Consider the following 23,155-nt stretch of genomic DNA (forward strand, 5'->3'; position numbering starts at 1 on the left):
GGGGTTTGGGTTGGAGTAGGGGTTACAGGAGAAAGTCACAGAATAGGCAATCAATTCGTTTTCATAACATTTCCATTTGAACTGTGCCTTTATATTTGTACACCCTGATTGTAGATACAAGTTTGTGTATCTCTGTGTTTATAATATTTTTATTTCCTTTCTGTTTCTTCTAGAGTGGAGATGGGTCCGCAGCTTCGCAGGTAACTAAAGACTGTCCTTCTTTTTGATTTGTCACTTCTTAATTCTCTTCCATTTCTTCCAGTTAGAGGAGTGCTTGGAATGAGCTGCCCTTAAGAGTCTCTCTGTGCATTCTTTTGATCTCATTCATATCTTAATGTCAGATGCTCTCTGCTCTAAGAGCGATGGACTCTTTTTTTCTGTTCTGGTATTTTTCCTGCTTTGGCAATAGAGCATATCAAACCATACAGCAGCTCTTCGGGAGAAAACAGACATTTAGCCCCACTGCAGGGATCTGGCCTTTGATGGGGTCTTTAGTGCTGCTGTGGTCTCTTCCACTGCTGAGGCCTTCACTGCTGATGGGATCAGTACCTCTGCTGGGGTCTGTAGTGCTGCTATGGTCTCTGCCACTGCTGGCTCCTTCACTTCTGGTGGGATCAGTACCACTGCTGGGGTCTGTAGTGCTGCTGTGGTCTCTGCCACTGCTGGGGCCTTCACTGCTGGTGGGATCAGTACCACTGCTGGAGTCTGTAGTGCTGCTATGGTCTCTACCACTACTGGGGCCTTCACTGCTGGTGGGATCAGTACCACCGCTGGAGTCTGTAGTGCTGCTATGGTCTCTGCCACTGCTGGGGCCTTCACTGCTGGTAGGATCAGTACCTCTGCTGGGGTCTGTAGTGCAGCTAGGTCTCTCCCACTCCTAGGGTCTTCCCTGCTGGTGGGATGAGTACCTCCGCTGGGGTCTGTAGTGCTGCTGTGGTCTCTTCCACTGCTGGGGCCTTCACTGCTGGTGGGATCAGTACCACTGCTGGGGTCTGTAGTGCTGCTGTGGTCTCTGCCACTGCTGGGGCCTTCACTGCTGGTGGGATCAGTACCACTGCTGGGATCTGCAGCGCTGCTGGGTCTGTGTGGTGTCTAGTCCATGGAACTCCTTGGAATAGAACCTGTCGACACAGCCATTTGCTGCCTTTAAAAGCAAAGTCTTTCACTCTATGCAGTCCATGTAGAGCCCCTGGGCTGGATCATAAAACCATTTTGACTGGTGCCGAGTTAAGGCAGTGCTCCGTGCAATCGTGTTTTAATGCTGTATAACGAAAACAAAGCTGTTTAACTGTGCCCAGTCCGGAGGAGGCATTTACTATGTGAAACCGTTTCTGCTTTTCATGCACAAATGCACTCTGCACAGTCATCCCCATTCAGCCAGCTCTGATGCACTGAACTCTGCCCAGTTCTTTACATAATCTGCCATTCTGCGCATAGTCTTTCCCCCCGCATCATTTTCACTCTGCACAGCTACACTCTACACTGCTTACCACCTTTCCACTCCCAGTACATTATTTCCACTAACATCTACCCTTACCAGTTTTCCACTCCTAGTACAGCCACAGCTCTTTAGATGCTATCTGCAGAGGGCTTGACTCTCTGCACACCCGCTCGGGAGTGCTGTACTCTGAGCAGCCTCACTTTCCGCACTGCCATACACTCCCAGAGGAGGTCTTCGCTATTTGGGTACCTCTATACCTGGACATACTCTTTGCACATTTTACTACTCTCTGTATATCCCTCCAAACTTTGCACACTCCCCTTCCATCTGCACACTCCCCTTCTATCTGCACACCCGCCCTGGAACGCTGCACTCTGAAAAGCCTCACTTTCTTCTGCACTGTCCTACACTCCCAGAAGAGATCAACGCTACCTGCATACCTCTATACCAGGACACACTCTGCACAGTTTACCATTCTCTGCTCAGCCCTTCAAGCTTTGCACACTTCCCTTCAATACGCACAGTCTTTCACTCACAGTAGAGTCCCTACTGTCTCCTAAGCCTTCCAAGCTTTGCACACTCCCCTTCTATCCGCACAGTCCTTCACTGACAGTACCGTCACCACTGTCTGCTCAGCCCTCCAAGCTTTGCACATTCCCCTACCATCTCCCCTCCACTCCCCTACTATCTACACAGTCCTTCATTCACACTCCAGTCCGCACTCTCTGCTCAGCCCTTCAAGCTTTGCAATCTCGCTACCATATGCACAGTCCTTCACTCACGTTACAGCCCACACTCTCTGCTGAGCCCTCCAAGATTTGCGCAGCCCCCTTCCATCTGCACAGTGCTTCACTCACTGTACAGCCCCACTCTCTACTCAGCCCTACTCCACAGCCCTTCACTCACACTACAGCCCCCACTCTTCGCCCAGCCCTCCAAGCTTTGCACACTCGCTGCCATCTGCTCAGTCCTTCCCTCACATTACAGCCCACACTCTCTGCTGAGCCCTCCAAGCTTTGTGCAGTCCCTTACATCTGCACAGTCCTTCGCTCACTGTACAACCCCTCTCTGCTCAACCCCCAAGCTTTGCACCCCCTTCTATCAGCACAGCCCTTCACTCACACTACAGCCCCCACTCTCTACTCAGCCCTCCAAGCTTTCCACACTCGCTGCCATCTGCACAGTCCTTCACTCACATTACAGCCCACACTCTCTGCTCAGACCTCCAAGCTTTGTGCAGTCCCCTTCCATCTGCACAGTGCTTCACTCACTGTCCAGCCCCACTCTCTGCTCAGCCCTCCTCCACAACCCTCACCTCAGTTAGTTTGTCTCCATCTGTACAACCCTCACCACTACAGAATGCTCAACTCCATACATCCCGAAACTCTCTGAACAGTCTCACACTCTCTACACAGACCATAACTTTCTGTACAGCCCTCCACTCTCCGCCTCAGAAGTGGAACTAGAGGTGAGGGGGGTGCTGCAGCCCCTCTCATATTATGAAAGCAGATTCCGGAAAATGGACCACAGCGACAACGGTGCATATTAGGCCTGGAAGGTGAACTTCACTCCGTTCGTGGAAGTTGCAGAGTTTTCTGCACTTAGCACTCCACGGAGCTCACGGAGTGCAGAAAACTCCGCTTCGTGATTTGCAGCAGAGTTTTTTTTCCCCGCTCATGAATGGGAAGTTCGCGAGCGCGAGGTGCCACCTGGGTAGCATTTCTACCGAAGCTGCAGGAATGCCAGCAGAAACTGCAGTTCGCACCGCACTCTGCCACCCGTGGAATTTCGCAGAATTTGTTTGTAACTTTGCGGAGTTCCTCATAGCAAAACTCCGCAAACTACACCCAGGCCTGATTACACTATCATTGTGCTAAAGAACTGACTGGAGTCTGTAAAGCTTAAAAACAGAACTGTTTTCTAACAAACTACTGCCATTTTGTATTGGTACTGACCTGTGTTTGTGTGTCTGTGAGTAAAATGTAAGACCTGAAACTTGAAACACCTTTGCACTGCACAGGAGTGAGAAAGCGAAAAAAGTAATTTCAAAGATTACTTACAACACACACATTTAAAAAGTTCTGCTTCTTCTTTTGTAAAGTGTGCAAATAGTTTAACAAGAGTTTGGCCTCACAGTTTTGCAGTGTTAATTAAAGAATGTTTTTAGAAACGTCAACATTAACCAAAGTACATTGGTGTACTTTGTGTTATGTACACCAGGTTAGACCTTTTCTGTTCTTAGACTCTTCTTTCTTAATCATAGTCTTTTTCAATTGAAACTGACATAAGTATACAAAAACAAATTGATGTTAAACTTGATGAATTCACAGCAGGTTCAATTAATTATTGTATATATTAAAATGTATTGTGCTACTTGATGATATTCTATCAGATGTTCATATTTGCTATTAATATTATCTATTCGCGTTGGTGGATCGATACAGTATGTGCATGAACCCATCCATCTATCACGCTATTTAAAATATTGATTGTCATTCGAATGCTGTTTTGTAGAACTATCCTATTAGATTTAAGACAACCCATGTACTCCGCTGTGCATAGGATGAGGAGAATATAGCAGCTCCCAGTCTCAACACTAGACTAGGTGCTACAAAAATAAGACAGAAAATGACATCTAATTATTGGTTATCGAATCAATCAATCAGGGGTTTGTTAAAGCGCTACTACGCACCGGTAACAGTCTCAAGGGGTTGGGGGGGGGTGCAGATTCCATTCGATCAAGGAGGGGGTCTGTCGAAGAGCCAGGTTTTGAGGTTTCTAGCGAAGATGGGGAGCGATGTATGTCTGAGGTGGAGCGGAAGGGCTTTGGTCGCGAGTAAGGAGAAGAAGCGGCCTCCCGATTTGGTCTTTCTGGTGTGGGGGACCACAGCGTAGGAGAGCTGGGCTGATCGTAGGGTCCTGTGGGGTGGGTGGAATTTGAGTCGGCTGTTCATGTATGCTGGTCTGGTGCCATGGAGGGCCTTGTGTGCGTGGGTGAGTATCTTGAAGGTGATTCTCGCCTCGACGGGGAGCCAGTGGAGTATGCGCAGGTGCTGGGGGGTGTGGCAGTGTTCTGGCAGGTTGAGGGCCAGTCTTGCGGTGGCGTTCTGGATGTTCTGTCGCTTGCTTTCTGTGTTCGAGGGGGGATCCATTTGGAGGTCTTACGAAGGAGGCGGAGGGTGTGGAAGCTGAAAGTCGCAGTGGAGTTGATCTGGCGGTCCATTTTGAGCTCGGAGTCCAGGATGATTCCCAGGTTGCGTACGTGGTCCGTGGGGGTTGACGGGTTTCCGAGGGTGGGGGGGCCACCAGGTGTCGCTCCAGGCCTCAAGGTTTGAGCCCATGATGAGTACTTCTGTTTTTTTGGTGTTTAGTTGTAGGCAGCTGTTTTCCATCCATTTGGTGACGGCTTCCATGCCTTCTCGAAAGTTGTGTCTGGCGGTGTTGGGTTCATTAGATAGGGAGAGGATGAGTTGGGTGTTGTCTGCATATGACACAATGTTGAGTCCGTAGGTTCTGACGATGGGGAGAGTGGAGCCATGTAGATGTTGAAGAGCGTCGGCTGAGGGAGGAGCCCTAGGGGACTCGGCAGGTGTAGGGTCCAAGAGGAAAGGGGGGAGTCTGACCCGCTGTGTTCTGCCGGAGAGGAAGGAGCGGATCCAGTCGAGGGCCTTGTCATGGATTCCTGCGTCGTAGAGTCTGCGTATTAGGGTGCGGTGAGAGACTGTGACGAACGCCGCTGAGAGGTCGAAGAGGATGAAGGCTACTGTTTGTCCAGTGGGGTGCGGATGTCGTCCGTTGCGGCGATGGGGAGAGTGGAGCCATGTAGACGTTGAAGAGCGTCGGGCTGAGGGAGGAGCCCTAGGGGACTCAGCAGGTGGTAGGTGTAGGGTCTGAGAGGAAAGGGGGAGTCTGACCCGCTGCGTTCTGCCAGAGAGGAAGGAGCGGATCCAGTCGAGGGCCTTGTCCCGGATTCCTGCGTCGTTGAGTCTACGTATTAGGGTGCGGTGAGAGACTGTGACGAACGCCGCTGAGAGGTCGAAGAGGATGAAGGCTACTGTTTGTCCAGTGGGGTGCGGATGTCGTCTGTTGCGGCGATGGGGAGAGTGGAGCCATGTAGACGTTGAAGAGCGTCGGGCTGAGGGAGGAGCCCTAGGGGACTTAGCAGGTGGTAGGTGTAGGGTCTGAGAGGAAAGGGGGGAGTCTGACCCGCTGCGTTCTGCCAGAGAGGCAGGAGCGGATCCAGTCGAGGGCCTTGTCCTGGATTCCTGCGTCGTAGAGTCTACGTATTAGGGTGCGGTGAGAGACTGTGTCGAACGCCGCTGAGAGGTCGAAGAGGATGAAGGCCACTGTTTGTCCAGTGGGTTGCGGATGTCGTCCGTTGCGGCGAGGAGGGCGGTTTCCGTACTGTGTTTTTTTCAGAAGCCGATTGGGAGGAGTCGAGGATGTCGTGTTCTTCGATGAATGTGGTGAGTTGGCTGTTGATGGCTTTCTCAATGGGTTTCGCTGGGAACGGGAGCAAGGAGATGGGTCCCATATGGGATTGTATTTAAAATAAACTAACTGACATGAAGTATAATCACACAAGTGATGCATATTATAGGCAAGGCTTACCAAAAACTAAACCACATTATTAAGAGCTTCATACAAATGTGTTATTATAAATTCCATAATGATGTACATTTAACATGACTTGGGTAGGTAGAAGGGTGTGTGGGTTTGTAAAAGAAAGACATAGTTCAGCTCTTCCTCCAGCCTGCCATTCTCCATAGATTCCCATGGCATTGCCAGTAACCACCTCTGCCTAAAGTGCAATTGCCCAAGCCTGGGATGTTTACATTTATCAATAGCTTTGTGGAATAGAAATCAGTGGCTGATAAGGTTTGTCCTTGTCTGATGTGACACAATGAGCTGATGAAATGAACTGAAATGACAGCCCTGAGTAATTGACAGTGACGGCAAACAAGGTTTAAACCCACCAATTTCTATATTTCACAATATTTTGAAGTACATTATACCATTGTATAGAGCTAACAAGGTACATTGTTTTTAAAGATGCACAGGTTTCCTTTAGGTATTATTTTTCTTAAATGGCTTATATTTGTTGTTACTCAATGTTTCACTTGCACAACTTCTCATTTGTAACAAGAGCATTCATTGTTTGAGGATCCAACTGGTCACACAATGTTTCTAATGGGCGTGTTATTGGTGCTGCATTTGTGGCATTGTGGTGAATGGGGAAACTTTAGATTCAAAGTTAGGTCACAATCTGGGTATTATACAGGCTAAAATAAGTCTACATATTATGATGAATGAAACAGCTTTTATATAGCGCAACGTTCACTCCAAGGAGTATCTTGGCACTGATGCAGAGGAAAGGGCACCTTCCAGGAGAAAGAGAACCTGGCATAGTCTCAGATGATAGGAGATCAGAGAAACGACCAAGCCGTATTCTCTGGAATACCAAAGATCCATGTTTTTAAGGACTTCCTAAAATTGAGTTCGGTTTGTGTATGTCTGAGTTGGGTAAGCAAGGAGTTCCAGGCTTTTGTCCCTATGGCTACCAGTGTCTTGCTGCCCCTGGTTTTAAGTTTATATTTAAGAGAGTTGTTAGGAGGTTCTCTGAGGATGACCGTAGGGTACGTTGAGTGATGTATGGCTTAGTTCTATTGTTGAGGTATTCTGGTCCAGTATTGTTTGCTGTTTTATAGATAATGGTAGGAACCTTAAACAAAATCCTCCTATGGACGGGCAGCCAATGAAGGGTTTTCAGTGCTGTTGCAGAGGAGATATCTCTAGGCAAATTAAGTACCACCCTCGCTGCAGCGTTCTGGACCACCTGTAATCTTTATAGTACTTTTTTGTTAGTTCCTGCATAGAGACTATTACAGTAGTCCAGATGGGATAGCACTAAGGCTGCTACCACTGTTTTTTTGGACGACGTTGGGAGTAGATCAAAAACATTTGAGAGTATTTATTCCTTGAAAACAAGTACCCCCACAGCAAGAGCTTGCTTGTGGACGGATAATGTATGATCGAATTTTATTCCCAGATTCTTTACAGTCTCCACTGTAGTCGGGGGGTGGTGCCGAGTTTGACGGCTACCATTGACCCGGTCTAAAAACATTATTCTTGCCAAACTGCATAATCTTTGTTTTGGAGCTAATACATTTCAAATGGTTTAGCTTCATCCAGTTCATCACTGCTGTTAAACAGTGGTGAAATCTTTCTTCAGCCACTGTTGAGTTTTTATCCAAAGTAAGGATCAGTTGAGTGTCATCTGCATAAGCGATACACTCAACATCGTATGTGTCCATCAAAAAAAGCAAAGGTGCCATATAGAGATTAAAAAGTGATACCAACTCTTTCTTGTGATCTATAACCTCTCAGCGTTACAATCTGTTTTCTATTTTCTAGGAAGGAGGTGAACCAGGCCAATGCATTGTTTGTGATTCCACTGCAAGCAAGTCTGTCTCTCAAGATATCATGAGAGATCGTGTCAAACACCACTGACAAATCTAACAGAACCAGCACTGCGTCCTTTCCCTGCTCCATAGCCATTTTCAGGGATTCAGCGGAGTGTAATAGTACTGATTCTGTAGAGTGACCTGCTTGAAAGCCAGATTGCTTAGGATGTAGTAAGTTGACTTCCCTCATGAAATCATTAATTTGGTTATTGACAAGTTTCTCTGTTTTTTTACTAAGACATGACAATAGTGAGATAGGCCTAAGATTGAAAAGGATCGTGGGATCTGAAAGTTTCTTCTTTTGAAGCGATTTTACGACTGCGATTTTCCAGCTAACTGGCATTTTGGCTAATCTAAAAGTAGCGTTCATGATCTGATTAATGATGTGGTTGATAAAATCCACCAGTGCGTGTGGATCAAATGGCGAGCCTGGTTTACAGGAGAGGATAGCGTGCCTAGATTGCTCTAAATTAATCTCCTTAAAGCATATCAATTCTTTACTTCTTTCCCCAGTGGTCTGGGCCTTTCGCATCTGGGGGGGGGTGATCTTGAGGGTGGAATTTCCGGTCCAAGATTTTTAGGCATGGTAAAAGTTTTTATTATATTAAAAATAGTTTTTTGGTTGTCAGCTTTGTTTATTGAATTTGCATAGTATTTCTTTTTTTCTCGTTTAATTTGCTGGTGGTAAGATCTAAGAGCAGATTTTAAGGACCCCAGATCTTCCGCATTGTACTCTTTTTGCCATTTCTTCTCTAGTATTCTACATTGTTTCTGTGCAGCTTTTAGGCTAGGGGTAAAGCAGGGAGCTGACCCTTTTTTCCTACTAATTTTCTTTAGTGGAGCCAACGTGTTGGCCACTGATATTGTCCATTCATTAAATAGATTATTATCTATTTCAGGGTCCCCCGTTAGCAAAGGTTTTTTTGCTTCAGCTATGTACTGTAAATTAGGATTAGAGAGCAAGTTATCCCATTTCCCTGTAAAACCTGGTTCCCCCAAGTTTTTTCCAGATTGTACGTTTTTCAGGTCATGCTTAAAAGGGACTCATTTATGGTCTGACCAGGTGATTGCAACTGGAGGGCAAATAGGTTGGCTGCATTAGTGCATATTCCATCCAGGGTATGCCCTGCTTGATGAGTGGACCCTTCTGTCCTCTGTTTTTGCCCTAAGGTGGTCATAGTTTGGTGTTCGGTATATCTGTGGCTTCGGGATATAGATTGAAATCGCCTAGTAGGGTGACGTTGGAATACCTTACCAATAGAGAGATTATGTTTTCACCCAGCGTATCTAGAAATTTATAGGCAGGACCTGGAGGCCTGTAGATCAAGGCCTCTGCAAACGTGGTGCAGCTATCTAATTGGAAACTAAAGCAGACGCTTTCTGCTGCTTTTCGTCCTATGATATCAGAGATAGAGCACTTCAGATGGTCCTTATAAATTATGGCTACGCCCCCTCCTTTTTCCCCATGTCTATCCAGTCTGAAGATGGTATAGCCAGTGGGGAGTGCTCTATATCCGGATTAGAACATATTGTTAGCCATGTTTCTGTTACATATAGACAATCTAGCTTCCAAGCACTCAGTATGTCGTAGACCAGGGGCGGGGGGTGACATTTCAAAGTGGTGGGGTGTAAAGTGATTTGCATACAGCACCGTAGCGAGCGAGCGAGCCCGAACTCCAAAAGGGGGTGTTTGGGGGGGTTACCCCCCCCAAGAAAATTTTGAAAAAAATAAGAAAAATCGTGCATTTTCAAGCAAATTTGAGAAAGCAGGAAGGTTAATAAAGCAATTGTGAAAGTGCAGTTATTACATTAATATATGGCATAACATAGGTAGCTGCTTATTCAGTATAACCACAGAATGATCATGCAAGGTTCTACAGCATATTCTAAAGCAGAACAAAACAAGTGGAACTACCCCTCCCTTAAACCATACAAAAGAGGGTGAATGAACTAGTCAAATAACAAAAAACAGGGGAGGAATAGGAAACATACATGGGCAAAAAAGCGAAATGACAGAGCAAAATTTACAGCGTGATACTGGTTTACATTTTGCATTTTCTTAGTTACATTGAAAATGGTTCCAGCAAGACTTAATGTTTCAGGTTGGTTTTGCTGCCAACTCTATTTTTGTGGAGTTTCTTTTTAAGTTTTGGCTTTTAGCTGGCTGAAGGCAGACCTATTGTTTTCAATACATAAAAGAGTTTGCGCTTTGCTTGTGATTGCATGGCTTTGTTGACTATTTCAGTTGTCTCTGCCTGATTTAATGGCTTTCCTCGTTATTCATGCATTTGTCCTGCCCAGAAACAATACTCACACTGGTTGGGTTGTATATCCCTCCACTGCTGAATTTGCTTGAATTCGGGAAAATACTTCTTTTAGTTTCAACACACCACAGGAATGTGTGTGTTCTCTTGCTCTCTCCTCTGTGTGCTGCTTCCCCTTTAGTTTCCCCCACCTCGTCACTTTCATTGTTGCTTCCCTCTACTCGTCCATAGCTTCCTCCGCTCGTCCCCATCCCGCTCAACTTATTAAAAATCTTTCACCCTTTCCCCATTAGCCCCTAGCCATTTGTTGCCTGGCACACGTTCCCATGCCTTCTAAACCTTTCCCAACACTCCTCTTCCATTTTTTTCAAACCTTTCAGTGCCTCCTGCACTATCTCTGGGTGTTTTTTTTGTTTTTGTTGCCATTTCGAGGTTGCTGTGTGCGGGTGTGCTTGCACAACCAGGAGCCGGGGGCGCTTAGGAATACTTTGGTAATACTTTAGCACAGGGGTCTCCAAACCGGACCTGGAGGGCCGGATCCATGCCAAATTTTTTAAAAAACTACATGTATCTCAATGGGGATATCCAAAAAATCTGGCATGGATCCGGCCCTCCAGGACCGGTTTGGAGACCCCTGCTTTAGCATATCCCATTAAAAGGGTACATCCATCCATCCCATTAAAAACCACATTCACTTTGGGAACTGATGCTTCTCACACAAGTCCTTTCAGCCAGTGAGAAATCAGTGGTCGTTCAATACTCAAGAGGCAAACTAAGACAGTAGGCACGACTACCAAGTCAACTTTTAGGCCACCAACAAATCACTATGCAATACAACAATTCAGACAGAGGTAAAGGGCTGCTTGAAAACCCTTCAGTGGAAAAGATGTGCCATGCACTTACAACCAGCGACAGCTTAATGCTGTGAAAAATAACTAAACAACTGTTTCAATAGGCTCCTAATTGCAAAACCATGTACTAAGTGGAGCGGTCAATGGTGCTTTGATTAGCCAAGGCGATTTACGTCTGCCCTCAGCTCACACACACAGAAACACACAGTTGCCTTCATACACAGCAAGCAATTATATTTGATTTGAAGCACCTTGAGACAGGGTAAAACAGAATCAAAAGGAAAATGTACTGAAGAACGTCAATAGAAGCAGTCTGGCACCCAAATATTGTCTGATCATGATGGTTCCTAGGCTCATATGGGCAGGCCTGCTGCCCTGCGTGCAGTAACCTACGCCTTTCTATAAATACCCTTAATTCTAAAAATGAATTCAGAGGACAGCATTGTGTGTTAAAGGTGCCATACACGTGCTTGCCCTTTTCACTCCTCGATTGTTCAGCTTAGGTCTGTCAACACTAAGTCTGTAAAATGAAACAGGGTCGACCTTCTACCCATAGCCGCACGTGTTTCCGACAACCACCACTTCAGTTACTCAGACAACAGAACACGAATTTGTGCAACACCCTCCAGAAAATGAAGCCTTTTTAACCTGGGCTTCACCAACATGGTGGGCAGTCGCCCCACTTCTGAGAAATAATGCTTGAGATATTAGCTCCTTGGAAAGGAGCAGAGAGCCCGCGCCAGTCTGTGCATTACAAACACACCACAGAGAATAAAGGCTGGAACAGGGAAACACGGACTGTGATGGGACAGAGTAGGGCAGACGATGATGCAATAAGACAGAATAACAAAACAGAATGGTGTGACTAAGCTGGCAAGGCAGTACACAGCGCGACAGAACAGACAAGCATTATGTAAAAGTACTGAATGCCACAGTACAGAAGAGTGTAGTCGACAGCACTCTAGGACGGTTCATTGAGCAGACAGTACAGTATGCAGTACATTGCACAACTGGTGGTAGGTGCCACAACAAATGGCGGTATGAGAGACTGGAGTAGAAGCAGTGCAACAGATCACAGGGACAGGAGGGTGGTACAGTGACCGATAGTGTAACAGAAGTGTATGTACTACTGAAGACTGCAGGGGTTTACAGAGCACAGCGCATCACCCAGCGCTGCTGTACAATAGTAAGCCAAGCCAGCTGTCACACATTTAATGTGTACAGTGTAAGCAATGAACAGGAATGGATTGGCTCGTGATGTGGTACATCCCCGGCGAGGGTGCGGCGTGCAGGGCAGAGTCCAAGACAAGACAGTGGAATAGTGGAGTATTCAACATGTGCTCCACAGCAGCACGGGTGAGCAGCACAGCATGTTACAGAAGCATGTGGCAGGGTTTGTGTTTGCATTGCTCCTTCCGTACCTCTGGTGCAGGTCACAGTGCACATGGACCCGGCTCTAGCTGGCACCAGGGTGTAAACAGTGGTGCAGCAGGACAGCATAGCGTGGCACAGGGTGGCAGTGGTCGTCTTTCAATCTCTGCTGCCTGCGCACGAGGTGTGGCGTCGTCACGAGTTGAGCTCCAGGGACCACGACGTCACAACAGCAGCGCAGTAAACGGAACCCACGCATCCCAGCGAAATGGCCAATCACTGCATGACTTCACTGTGAAGCCATGCAGTGATTGGCCATTAAGTTGTGGCTGAAGTGTGTGTGCGCCACCCCCACGCGCGGCATCCAATGATGGATGCTGCGCGGTGGACCAGCCAATCCTGGCGCTGCATGCAGCGCCAGGATTGGCTAGGGGGGCACATTTGCTGCTCGCCCTGTCGCCCTTTGTAAACCCGGGCTGTGGCAGGCGAACAAGTACCCGCTGGGGAACTTACAGTGCGGTGAGTGCGCATGCTTGGGCAAGTTGCAAACCAAATTGCACTTGCGCACTACGGTCTGCTGCAGCCTGAGTGTGTGGACTGTCTGTCACTCAAGCTGCAGCAGGCCACCCCCCTGCGCAATTCCCGGCGGCTGATTATTGTTGCTGTGTTGCAGTGTATTATGTTTATCATTGTAGGCGTGGGAGTAGGTACGACCGTGACACCAAGTAATGGGGTTAAAGAGGGTTTTATTTTTATCTCTCTTGCGGGTTTTGACATCAACGTCTTCCTATGTCTAAGCGTTAGTCTCTCTCGTGCGAACACGCTGGGGTCCGTGGCGCTGGTGTTCTGGTCTCTTTAAGACGGTTGGTGCAAGCCTGTTCTCCCAGGGGTATCCTCGACGAGGTGTTCTCTCAGTTGTCTCAGGCTCGGGTACATGAAAGGAAACCAACAAAAGGGAGCCGTTAGTGTCTTGTCCTCTATGGGGTTTGCACCAGGGGGACCGGGGTACGTGAGGGAAACCCAGTGTCTCGTGTCTCAATCTATTTACAGTACTAGGTTAGTGCCAGTGAGTTGGGGTGAACAGGTAGGTACAGGGAGGGAGGGTGGCGGACGGGAAGGGAGAACCACACAGGGTAGTAACGAACAGGGGCTATGCACACTATTTTACACTCGTTCACTTCGCCTCCCCAACCAAGCTGCCCAACGCCGCCGTACCTGTGTTAGCCACACTCCTCCCTCGGGAGCGTGGCACGGCGGTCCGCAGGGTCGTTGGCCTCCTGGCTTCCCTTCGCCTTCTGCTTCTCCGCCTCCTCCGCGATGTTCCTCCGGGCTGGCTTCCTCCACGCTTTCTTCGGTCTCGTCTCCGTTCTCCGTTCCTCTTGCTTCCGCCTGTCTCTCCTCCTCCTGGGTGCTTGCACACCCAACGAACGTCACTTCCCTGCTTTTGGCCAATCGGACGCCTCTGACGTCCATCGAGGGTGTGTCCTCCTCCTCATCGCCGAACGCCCAGTTAAAGGAGCCGCTGTTGCTGTCGCAGTCTTCCATATCGCGTCGCTCCTCTCCCCAACGTCCTGACTGAAAAGAAGGAGTCGGTGGAGGGTCAGCCGGGCGAGGGTTCCACCATTCATGAGAGGTATGCGCCCCTACCTCATTACACTCCTCCCCCCCTGGATTCGCCCGTTCGGGGCGAATAGGCATCCTGGAAAGGAAATCGGCGTTCCCATTGTCCCTACCCTTCCTGTGTACCACTGTGAAGGAGAAGGGCTGCAGGAACAAAAACCACCTCAAAATTCTCGCATTTTGAGACCTATTTTTCTGCATCCAGTGCAGAGGGGCATGATCTGAAAAGAGGACGAAGGCCTTGCCCTCCAAGTAGTATCGTAGCTTATCTACTGCCCAGCGAATAGCTAGGCATTCTTTTTCCACCGTTGGGTATTTGCGTTCCCTCGGGTGTAGTTTCCTACTCACGTAGAGTATAGGATGTTCGATACCATCCTCCCCTTCCTGGGACAATACTGCACCGATTCCGCTGTCAGAGGCATCGGTAGCCAGGGAGAAGGTCTTGTCAAAGTTTGGTGGTATGAGGACCGGACTGGTTGTGATCGCAGTCTTCAGTGCTTGAAAGGCGTCCTGGGCCTTTTCGGATGGAGGCATCGGAAGGGTGTTCTTGACAGTTTTTTTAAGTAAATCGGTAAGGGGACCGGATAGGTCTGCAAAATCCTTAACGAAGCGTCTATAGTAACCGATAAGGCCTAGAAACGCTCGTAGCTCTTTTTTTGTTGCTGGGAAGGGTGTCTGTGAGATGGCTCTGACTTTCTCTTCCTGTGGGGCAATCACTCCTTCGCCAAGCATGAACCCCAGGTATTTCACTTTCGGGAATGCAGCTCGTGATTTTTTTGCATTCACATGCAACCCTGCTTCCTGTAGGGCCCTCAGGACATTAGTTAGATGTTCCAGGTGGTCTTCCCAGGTGGTACTGAAAATGACTATGTCGTCCAGATACACAGAGCTATATCGGGTATGTGGGGCTAGTACCTTATTCATTAGTCTTTGAAATGTTGCTGGGGCTCCGTGGAGACCAAAGGGGAGTACATTGAACTCAAAGAGCCCATCCTCTGTGGCAAAGGCGGTTTTGTGGCGGTCCTCCTCCCTCAGTGGGACCTGCCAATACCCTTTGGTGAGGTCAAGGGTAGTGATGTATCGTGCCTCCCCAATACGTTCGATTAGTTCGTCCACCCTGGGGATGGGGAAGGCATCGAAGGAGGATATATCATTCAAGGCGCGGAAATCCATACAAAAACGGGTAGACCCGTCGGGCTTCGGAACCATGACAATGGGTGATGCCCAATTACTCCTGGACGGCCTGATCACTCTTAATCTCAACATGTCCTGTACCTCTTTCCTCACATCGGCCCTCTTTGCGGCTGGTATCCGGTAAGCCCTCTGTTTTACCACTAGGCCATCCTTCGTTTTGATCTGGTGTTCTGCCAAATGGGTACACCCCGGGGTGTCTGAGAATATAGCAGAGAAGGGGGTCAGGGCTTTGGTCAACTCATTTTGCTCGTTATCAGTCAACTCGGGATTCGTTGGAAGATCTCCCAAGGTGGAGGTAGGGTTGCTGGAGGGCAACACTAGGTGGGCGGACCGAGGGGGAGGTCCTAACCACCGCTTTAGGAGGTTAATGTGGAAGGTCTGCCTCCGGTTGGGAGACATTTGCAGTTGGTAGGTCGTCCTCCCATACGAATTGAGGACTTTATAGGGCCCTTTCCATTCACTTTTAAATTTTTGTGAAGAGGACGGAAGGAGCACAAGGGCCCACTCCCCTACATCTAGGGTCCTCCATTTCTTGCCCTTGTCGTAGTACTGTTTTTGGCTTCGTTGGGTTTTCTCTAGGTTTGAGTAAGCCAAATCCCTGAGCTTCCCTAGTCTAGACCTCAACTGTTGGGTGTACTCTAGTAGACTTCTCTGTTCCGCTGCCTCCTCTGTTTCCCAGGCTTCTCTAGTGATTTCCAGAAGGGATCTGGGCTGTCTTCCATAAAGGAGCTCGAATGGTGAAACCCCTAAACTACTCTGAACTTGGGCTCTCACTACGTATAGGGCTAGTGGTAACATCCTATCCCAGTCCTTGTTTTCTGCAGTCAACAATTTTTTTAGGGTGGACTTTAAGGTCCTATTGTACCTCTCTACGAGGCCATCCGTTTGGGGATGATAGGCGGACGTTCGGATATGGCGGAGGTCCAGCAACTTACACACCTCAACCATCATCCTAGAAACAAAGGGTGTTCCTTGATCCGTCAGGATCTCTCTTGGAAACCCTACCCGGGAGAACAACTCAACCAGTTTTTCTGCTACATTCTTGGTTGTAGGGGCACTGAGGGCGAAGGCTTCTGGAAACCTGGTGTTGTAATCAACTACCACGAGGGCGTAGGTGTGCCCTCTGGAGGTCCGAGGAAGGGGACCGATGAGATCCATACCGACTCTATCCCAGGGATTTCCTATGATGGGTAGGGGCTGTAGGGGAACTGCAGGGGGACGGGTCAGATTCTTTTTCTGACACACCTCACATTGTTTGCAGTAAATCTCTGCCTCTTTATAAATCCCTGGCCAAAAGAATAACCGTACTATATTCTGAGTCGTTTTCTCGGCCCCACTGTGTCCTGCTGTGAGGTGGGTGTGGGCGTAGAACAGTATCTGCTCTCGGAACTCTTTTGGGACCACTAGCTGCGACGGATCACCAGCTTTCCCTTCTCTATACAATAATCCGTTCTCTATCTTGAACCTGGGGTACCCTTGAGTTGGTGTGTTTTGCGCGATGTGAGCCGCTTCCCACGCATTAAGCAGGGAAAGGTCATTGGATTGGGCGAATTTAAATCCCCTATCTAAAGCCCACGGCTCGACCGACAGGTATGCCCCGGCTGGAAGGTCTTTAAGTTCCCTCTTAAATAGGGACAGGAAATCGGGGTTGTCAACTCCCAGTATGAGTTCTTCAGGTAAGGTCTCCACCACCCCCACCTTCACTATACAGGGCTCTCTGCCTATCGGATGGATAGATATGCGTGCTAGAGGGTATGTTTTGACGTCTCCGTGGACACATCTAATGTGCACGCTACCATCGCGGCCTATCTGGTCAGGCCGTAGCAACTTTCCCTGAATAACAGATTGCCTACACCCTGAATCAAGGAGGGCTTTCACTGGTCTGCTATTTACCCGTACCCTTACATAGAACGATGGTCCCATTTCGGCGGTGTACATCACGGCTTTAGGGATGTAGCCAACTTCCATGGGCTCCTCTGTTGTTCTTCTGTGGGGACACAGTCGTGCTATATGTCCCCATTCTCCACATTCATAGCATTGTGGGCCCTTCAGGAAGGGGGGTCCTTCAGGTCGATAGGGTCGGGGCTTCAGTGGCTCGGGGACTGGTTTCTTTCTATCCTTCTCCTGTTTGGCCGGGGGGGGGGCTGGCTTGCTGTTCTTGTCAGTATCCCATGTGAAGGTTCTGGGAGCAGCCCTGTTGTAATTCGAGGCCATTTCAATGGCTTGGGCTGCCGTCAGACCAGGATGTTGCCTCAACCATCTTTGGGTGCCATAGGGCAAAACATCCATAAACTGTTCCAGGATAATGCTAGACATTATCTCCTCCTTGGTGCGTGTGTCGGGTCTTAGCCATTTCTCGGCAGCCATCTTGATTCTCAAGTACATGGTTTTAGGGTTCTCCCCAGTAATTCCTTTCTCTTTTCGGAAGCGAAGCCTGTATGCCTCCGCATCCATTCCCAAATGGTCTAGTATGACTGCTTTAATGTTCATATAAGAGGAAGTACCGGAGTAGTTGGCAACTTGGTAGGCGGCCTGAGCCTCTCCTGTCAACAGGGGGGCGAGGAAGAACGGCCATTTGTCCTCGGGCCACCCACAGGCCCTAGCTGCCCTTTCAAAATTCAACAGAAACGCGTCTGGATCTTCCCCTGTCACGTATTTCTGCAGGGCCACTCCTGATGGGGGTGGTCCGCCTAGTCTCGGTATCGTGGCACTAGGGGCTTGTACGACTTTGTGGAGATTGTCCATTTGCTGAGTCATGGAGGCTTTGAAAAGTTCTCTGTCGGCATCTGCAGTGTTAATCTGCTGGCTAATCGCCCATTCTAGCTTTTGTTGTCCGTCAATGAGCGTCTGGATTACTTGTTCCATGGCCATGGTCGTTTCCGTGGGGGAAGATCCCACTTCTGACACCAGTGTAGGCGTGGGAGTAGGTACGACCGTGACACCAAGTAATGGGGTTAAAGAGGGTTTTATTTTTATCTCTCTTGCGGGTTTTGACATCAACGTCTTCCTATGTCTAAGCGTTAGTCTCTCTCGTGCGAACACGCTGGGGTCCGTGGCGCTGGTGTTCTGGTCTCTTTAAGACGGTTGGTGCAAGCCTGTTCTCCCAGGGGTATCCTCGACGAGGTGTTCTCTCAGTTGTCTCAGGCTCGGGTACATGAAAGGAAACCAACAAAAGGGAGCCGTTAGTGTCTTGTCCTCTATGGGGTTTGCACCAGGGGGACCGGGGTACGTGAGGGAAACCCAGTGTCTCGTGTCTCAATCTATTTACAGTACTAGGTTAGTGCCAGTGAGTTGGGGTGAACAGGTAGGTACAGGGAGGGAGGGTGGCGGACGGGAAGGGAGAACCACACAGGGTAGTAACGAACAGGGGCTATGCACACTATTTTACACTCGTTCACTTCGCCTCCCCAACCAAGCTGCCCAACGCCGCCGTACCTGTGTTAGCCACACTCCTCCCTCGGGAGCGTGGCACGGCGGTCCGCAGGGTCGTTGGCCTCCTGGCTTCCCTTCGCCTTCTGCTTCTCCGCCTCCTCCGCGATGTTCCTCCGGGCTGGCTTCCTCCACGCTTTCTTCGGTCTCGTCTCCGTTCTCCGTTCCTCTTGCTTCCGCCTGTCTCTCCTCCTCCTGGGTGCTTGCACACCCAACGAACGTCACTTCCCTGCTTTTGGCCAATCGGACGCCTCTGACGTCCATCGAGGGTGTGTCCTCCTCCTCATCGCCGAACGCCCAGTTAAAGGAGCCGCTGTTGCTGTCGCAGTCTTCCATATCGCGTCGCTCCTCTCCCCAACGTCCTGACTGAAAAGAAGGAGTCGGTGGAGGGTCAGCCGGGCGAGGGTTCCACCATTCATGAGAGGTATGCGCCCCTACCTCATTACAATCATGTACAGTCACAGTAATTTTATTTAGATAGGATTGCGGCCGCGATGCGGGTCCATGTGGCTGGTGAGGCTACACACCTACGCCCCAATGGACGCACCGCGGTTGAGTGTAACAGACGTGTATGTACTACTGAAGACTGCAGGGGTTTACAGAGCATGGCGCATCACCCAGCGCTGCTGTACAATAGTAAGCCAAGCCAGCTGTCACACATTTAATGTGTACAGTGTAAGCAATGAACAGGAATGGATTGGCTCGTGATGTAGTGCATCCCCGGCGAGGGTGCGGCGTGTGGGGCAGAGTCCAAGACAAAACCATGTACTAAGTGGAGCGGTCAATGGTGCTTTGATTAGCCAAGGCGATTTACGTCTGCCCTCAGCTCACACACACAGAAAGACACAGTTGCCTTCATACACAGCAAGCAATTATATTTGATTTGAAGCACCTTGAAACAGGGTAAAACAGAATCAAAAGGAAAATGTACTGAAGAACGTCAATAGAAGCAGTCTGGCACCCAAATATTGTCTGATCATGATGGTTCCTAGGCTCATATGGGCAGGCCTGCTGCCCTGCGTGCAGTAACCTACGCCTTTCTATAAATACCCTTAATTCTAAAAATGAATTCAGAGGACAGCATTGTGTGTTAAAGGTGCCATACACATGCTTGCCCTTTTCACTCCTCGATTCTACAGCTTAGGTCTGTCAACACTAAGTCTGTAAAATGAAACACGGTCGACCTTCTACCCATAGCCGCACGTGTTTCCGACAACCACCACTTCAGTTACTCAGACAACAGAACACGAATTTGTGCAACACCCTCCAGAAAATGAAGCCTTTTTAACCTGGGCTTCACCATCATGGTGGGAGTGTCGCCCCACTTCTGAGAAATAATGCTTGAGATATTAGCTCCTTGGAAAGGAGCAGAGAGCCCGCGCCAGTCTGTGCATTACAAACACACCACAGAGAATAAAGGCTGGAACAGGGAAACACGGACTGTGATGGGACAGAGTAGGGCAGACGATGATGCAATAAGACAGAATAACAAAACAGAATGGTGTGACTAAGCTGGCAAGGCAGTACACAGCGCGACAGAACAGACAAGCATTATGTAAAAGTACTGAATGCCACAGTACAGAAGAGTGTAGTCGACAGCACTCTAGGACGGTTCATTGAGCAGACAGTACAGTATGCAGTACATTGCACAACTGGTGGTAGGTGCCACAACAAATGGCGGTATGAGAGACTGGAGTAGAAGCAGTGCAACAGATCACAGGGACAGGAGGGTGGTACAGTGACCGATAGTGTAACAGAAGTGTATGTACTACTGAAGACTGCAGGGGTTTACAGAGCACAGCGCATCACCCAGCGCTGCTGTACAATAGTAAGCCAAGCCAGCTGTCACACATTTAATGTGTACAGTGTAAGCAATGAACAGGAATGGATTGGCTCGTGATGTGGTACATCCCCGGCGAGGGTGCGGCGTGCAGGGCAGAGTCCAAGACAAGACAGTGGAATAGTGGAGTATTCAACATGTGCTCCACAGCAGCACGGGTGAGCAGCACAGCATGTTACAGAAGCATGTGGCAGGGTTTGTGTTTGCATTGCTCCTTCCCTACCTCTGGTGCAGGTCACAGTGCACATGGACCCGGCTCTAGCTGGCACCAGGGTGTAAACAGTGGTGCAGCAGGACAGTATAGCGTGGCACAGGGTGGCAGCGGTCGTCTTTCAATCTCTGCTGCCTGCGCACGAGGTGTGGCGTCGTCACGAGTTGAGCTCCAGGGACCACGACGTCACAACAGCAGCGCAGTAAACGGAACCCACGCATCCTGGCGAAATGGCCAATCACTGCATGACTTCACTGTGAAGCCATGCAGTGATTGGCCATTAAGTTGTGGCTGAAGTGTGTGTGCCACCCCCACGCGCGGCATCCAATGATGGATGCTGCGCGGTGGACCAGCCAATCCTGGCGCTGCATGCAGCGCCAGGATTGGCTAGGGGGGCACATTTGCTGCTCGCCCTGTCGCCCTTTGTAAACCCGGGCTGTGGCAGGCGAACAAGTACCCGCTGGGGAACTTACAGTGCGGTGAGTGCGCATGCTTGGGCAAGTTGCAAACCAAATTGCACTTGCGCACTACGGTCTGCTGCAGCCTGAGTGTGTGGACTGTCTGTCACTCAAGCTGCAGCAGGCCACCCCCCTGCGCAATTCCCGGCGGCTGATTATTGTTGCTGTGTTGCAGTGTATTATGTTTATCATGTACAGTCACAGTAATTTTATTTAGATAGGATTGCGGCCGCGATGCAGGTCCATGTGGCTGGTGAGGCTACACCCCTACGCCCCAATGGACGCACCGCGGTTGAGTGTAACAGAAGTGTATGTACTACTGAAGACTGCAGGGGTTTACAGAGCACAGCGCATCACCCAGCGCTGCTGTACAATAGTAAGCCAAGCCAGCCGTTACACATTTAATGTGTACAGTGTAAGCAATGAACAGGAATGGATTGGCTCGTGATGTGGTGCATCCCCGGCGAGGTTGCGGCGTGCGGAGCAGAGTCCAAGACAAGACAGTGGAATAGTGGAGTATTCAACATGTGCTCCACAGCAGCACGGGTGAGCAGCACAGCATGTTACAGAAGCATGTGGCAGGGTTTGCGTTTGCATTGCTCCTTCCCTACCTCTGGTGCAGGTCACAGTGCACATGGACCCGGCTCTGGCTGGCACCAGGGTGTAATCAGTGGTGCAGCAGGACAGCATAGCGTGGCACAGGGTGGCAGCGCTCGTCTTTCAATCTCTGCTGCCTGTGCACGAGGTGTGGAGTCGTCACGAGCTGAGCTCCAGGGACCACGACGTCACAACAGCAGCCCAGTAAACGGAACCCACGCATCCCGGCAAAATGGCCAATCACTGCATGGCTTCACTGTGAAGCCATGCAGTGATTGGACATTAAGTTGTGGCTGAGGTGTGTGTGCCACACCCACGCGCGGCATCCAATGATGGATGCTGCGCGGTGGACCAGCCAATCCTGGCGCTGCATGCAGCGCCAGGATTTGCTAGGGGGGCACATTTGCTGCTCGCCCTGTCGCCCTTTGTAAACTAGGGCTGTGGCAGGCGAACAAGTACCCCGCTGGGGAACTTACAGTGCGGTGAGTGCCCATGCTTGGGCAAGTTGCAAACCAAATTGCACTTGCGCACTACGGTCTGCTGCAGCCTGAGTGTGTGGACTGTCTGTCACTCAAGCTGCAGCAGGCCACCCCCCTGCGCAATTCCCGGCGGCTGATTATTGCTGCTGTGTTGCAATGTATTATGTTTATCATGTACAGTCACAGTAATTTTATTTAGATAGGATTGCGGCCGCGATGCGGGTCCATGTGGCTGGTGGGGCTATTGGGTAGATGCATCATTGTTGCCATTTGCGATTTCTAAATTGCGAAAATTAAGGAATCGCAATTTAGAAATTGCAAATGGCAATGCATGAAAATTTCGCAATTTCTTTTGCGATTCGGTATTTTTCCTTGATTGCGATTCACAATTTGCGAATCGCAATTAAGGTAGCCCTTCCCATTCATTCCTATGGGCCAAAAGGCCCATAGGAATGAATGGGAAGGCAATCACATTTTGCGAATTTCATTTTGCGAATCGCAAAATGTGAATGCAATTTCAAGGGTGCAAGGGGGTTCCAAAGAACCCCTCCCTGAACCCCTGAAATTTTACTTTAAGATCCATTCACACACACAGATGCCCCAAGGGCATGTGTGTGTGTAAATTTAAACTTTCAAAAATGCAATTTGTGCATATTTGAACGTTTTCGGTAATTTAGCATGAAGTTCAACTTCATGCTATTTTACCCATTTCAAATTGCGAATTCGCAATTTAAAAATAATCATGCATTGCATTTAAGAAATCTCAAATTGCGATTTCTTAAATGCAATCGCAATTTTAGAAATCGCAACATAGTTGCGATTCCTAAAATTGCGAAATGCATGATGCATTCCAAATTAGTGAATTGCATTCGCAAACGGCCGAAAAATGCGATTCGCACCGTTTGCGAATGCAATTCTGTTTGATGCATCTAGGCC

At 49.1% G+C, this 23,155-nt stretch overlaps 2 protein-coding genes across 4 annotated transcripts in view; both read left to right on the forward strand.

Annotated features, from left to right (window-relative positions):
- The window catches only part of LOC147717624 (E3 ubiquitin-protein ligase TRIM39-like), a 686,221-nt gene that overhangs the window by 470,508 nt on the left and 192,558 nt on the right, over positions 1-23,155 (forward strand). The gene's annotated exons all lie outside the window — the stretch shown is intronic.
- LOC147717625 (E3 ubiquitin-protein ligase TRIM39-like) overlaps positions 1-23,155 on the forward strand; it is a 356,597-nt gene that overhangs the window by 140,884 nt on the left and 192,558 nt on the right. For all 3 annotated transcript variants that reach the window (XM_086924411.1, XM_086924412.1, XM_086924414.1), the window contains exon 6: positions 174-200. In XM_086924411.1, coding sequence (XP_086780537.1) covers positions 174-200 — 27 coding nt within the window. The remainder of the gene's footprint in view (positions 1-173; positions 201-23,155) is intronic.

The sequence above is a fragment of the Lissotriton vulgaris genome, chromosome 5 (assembly GCF_964263255.1).
Source record: "Lissotriton vulgaris chromosome 5, aLisVul1.2, whole genome shotgun sequence".
Taxonomy (NCBI): Eukaryota; Metazoa; Chordata; class Amphibia; order Caudata; family Salamandridae; genus Lissotriton; species Lissotriton vulgaris.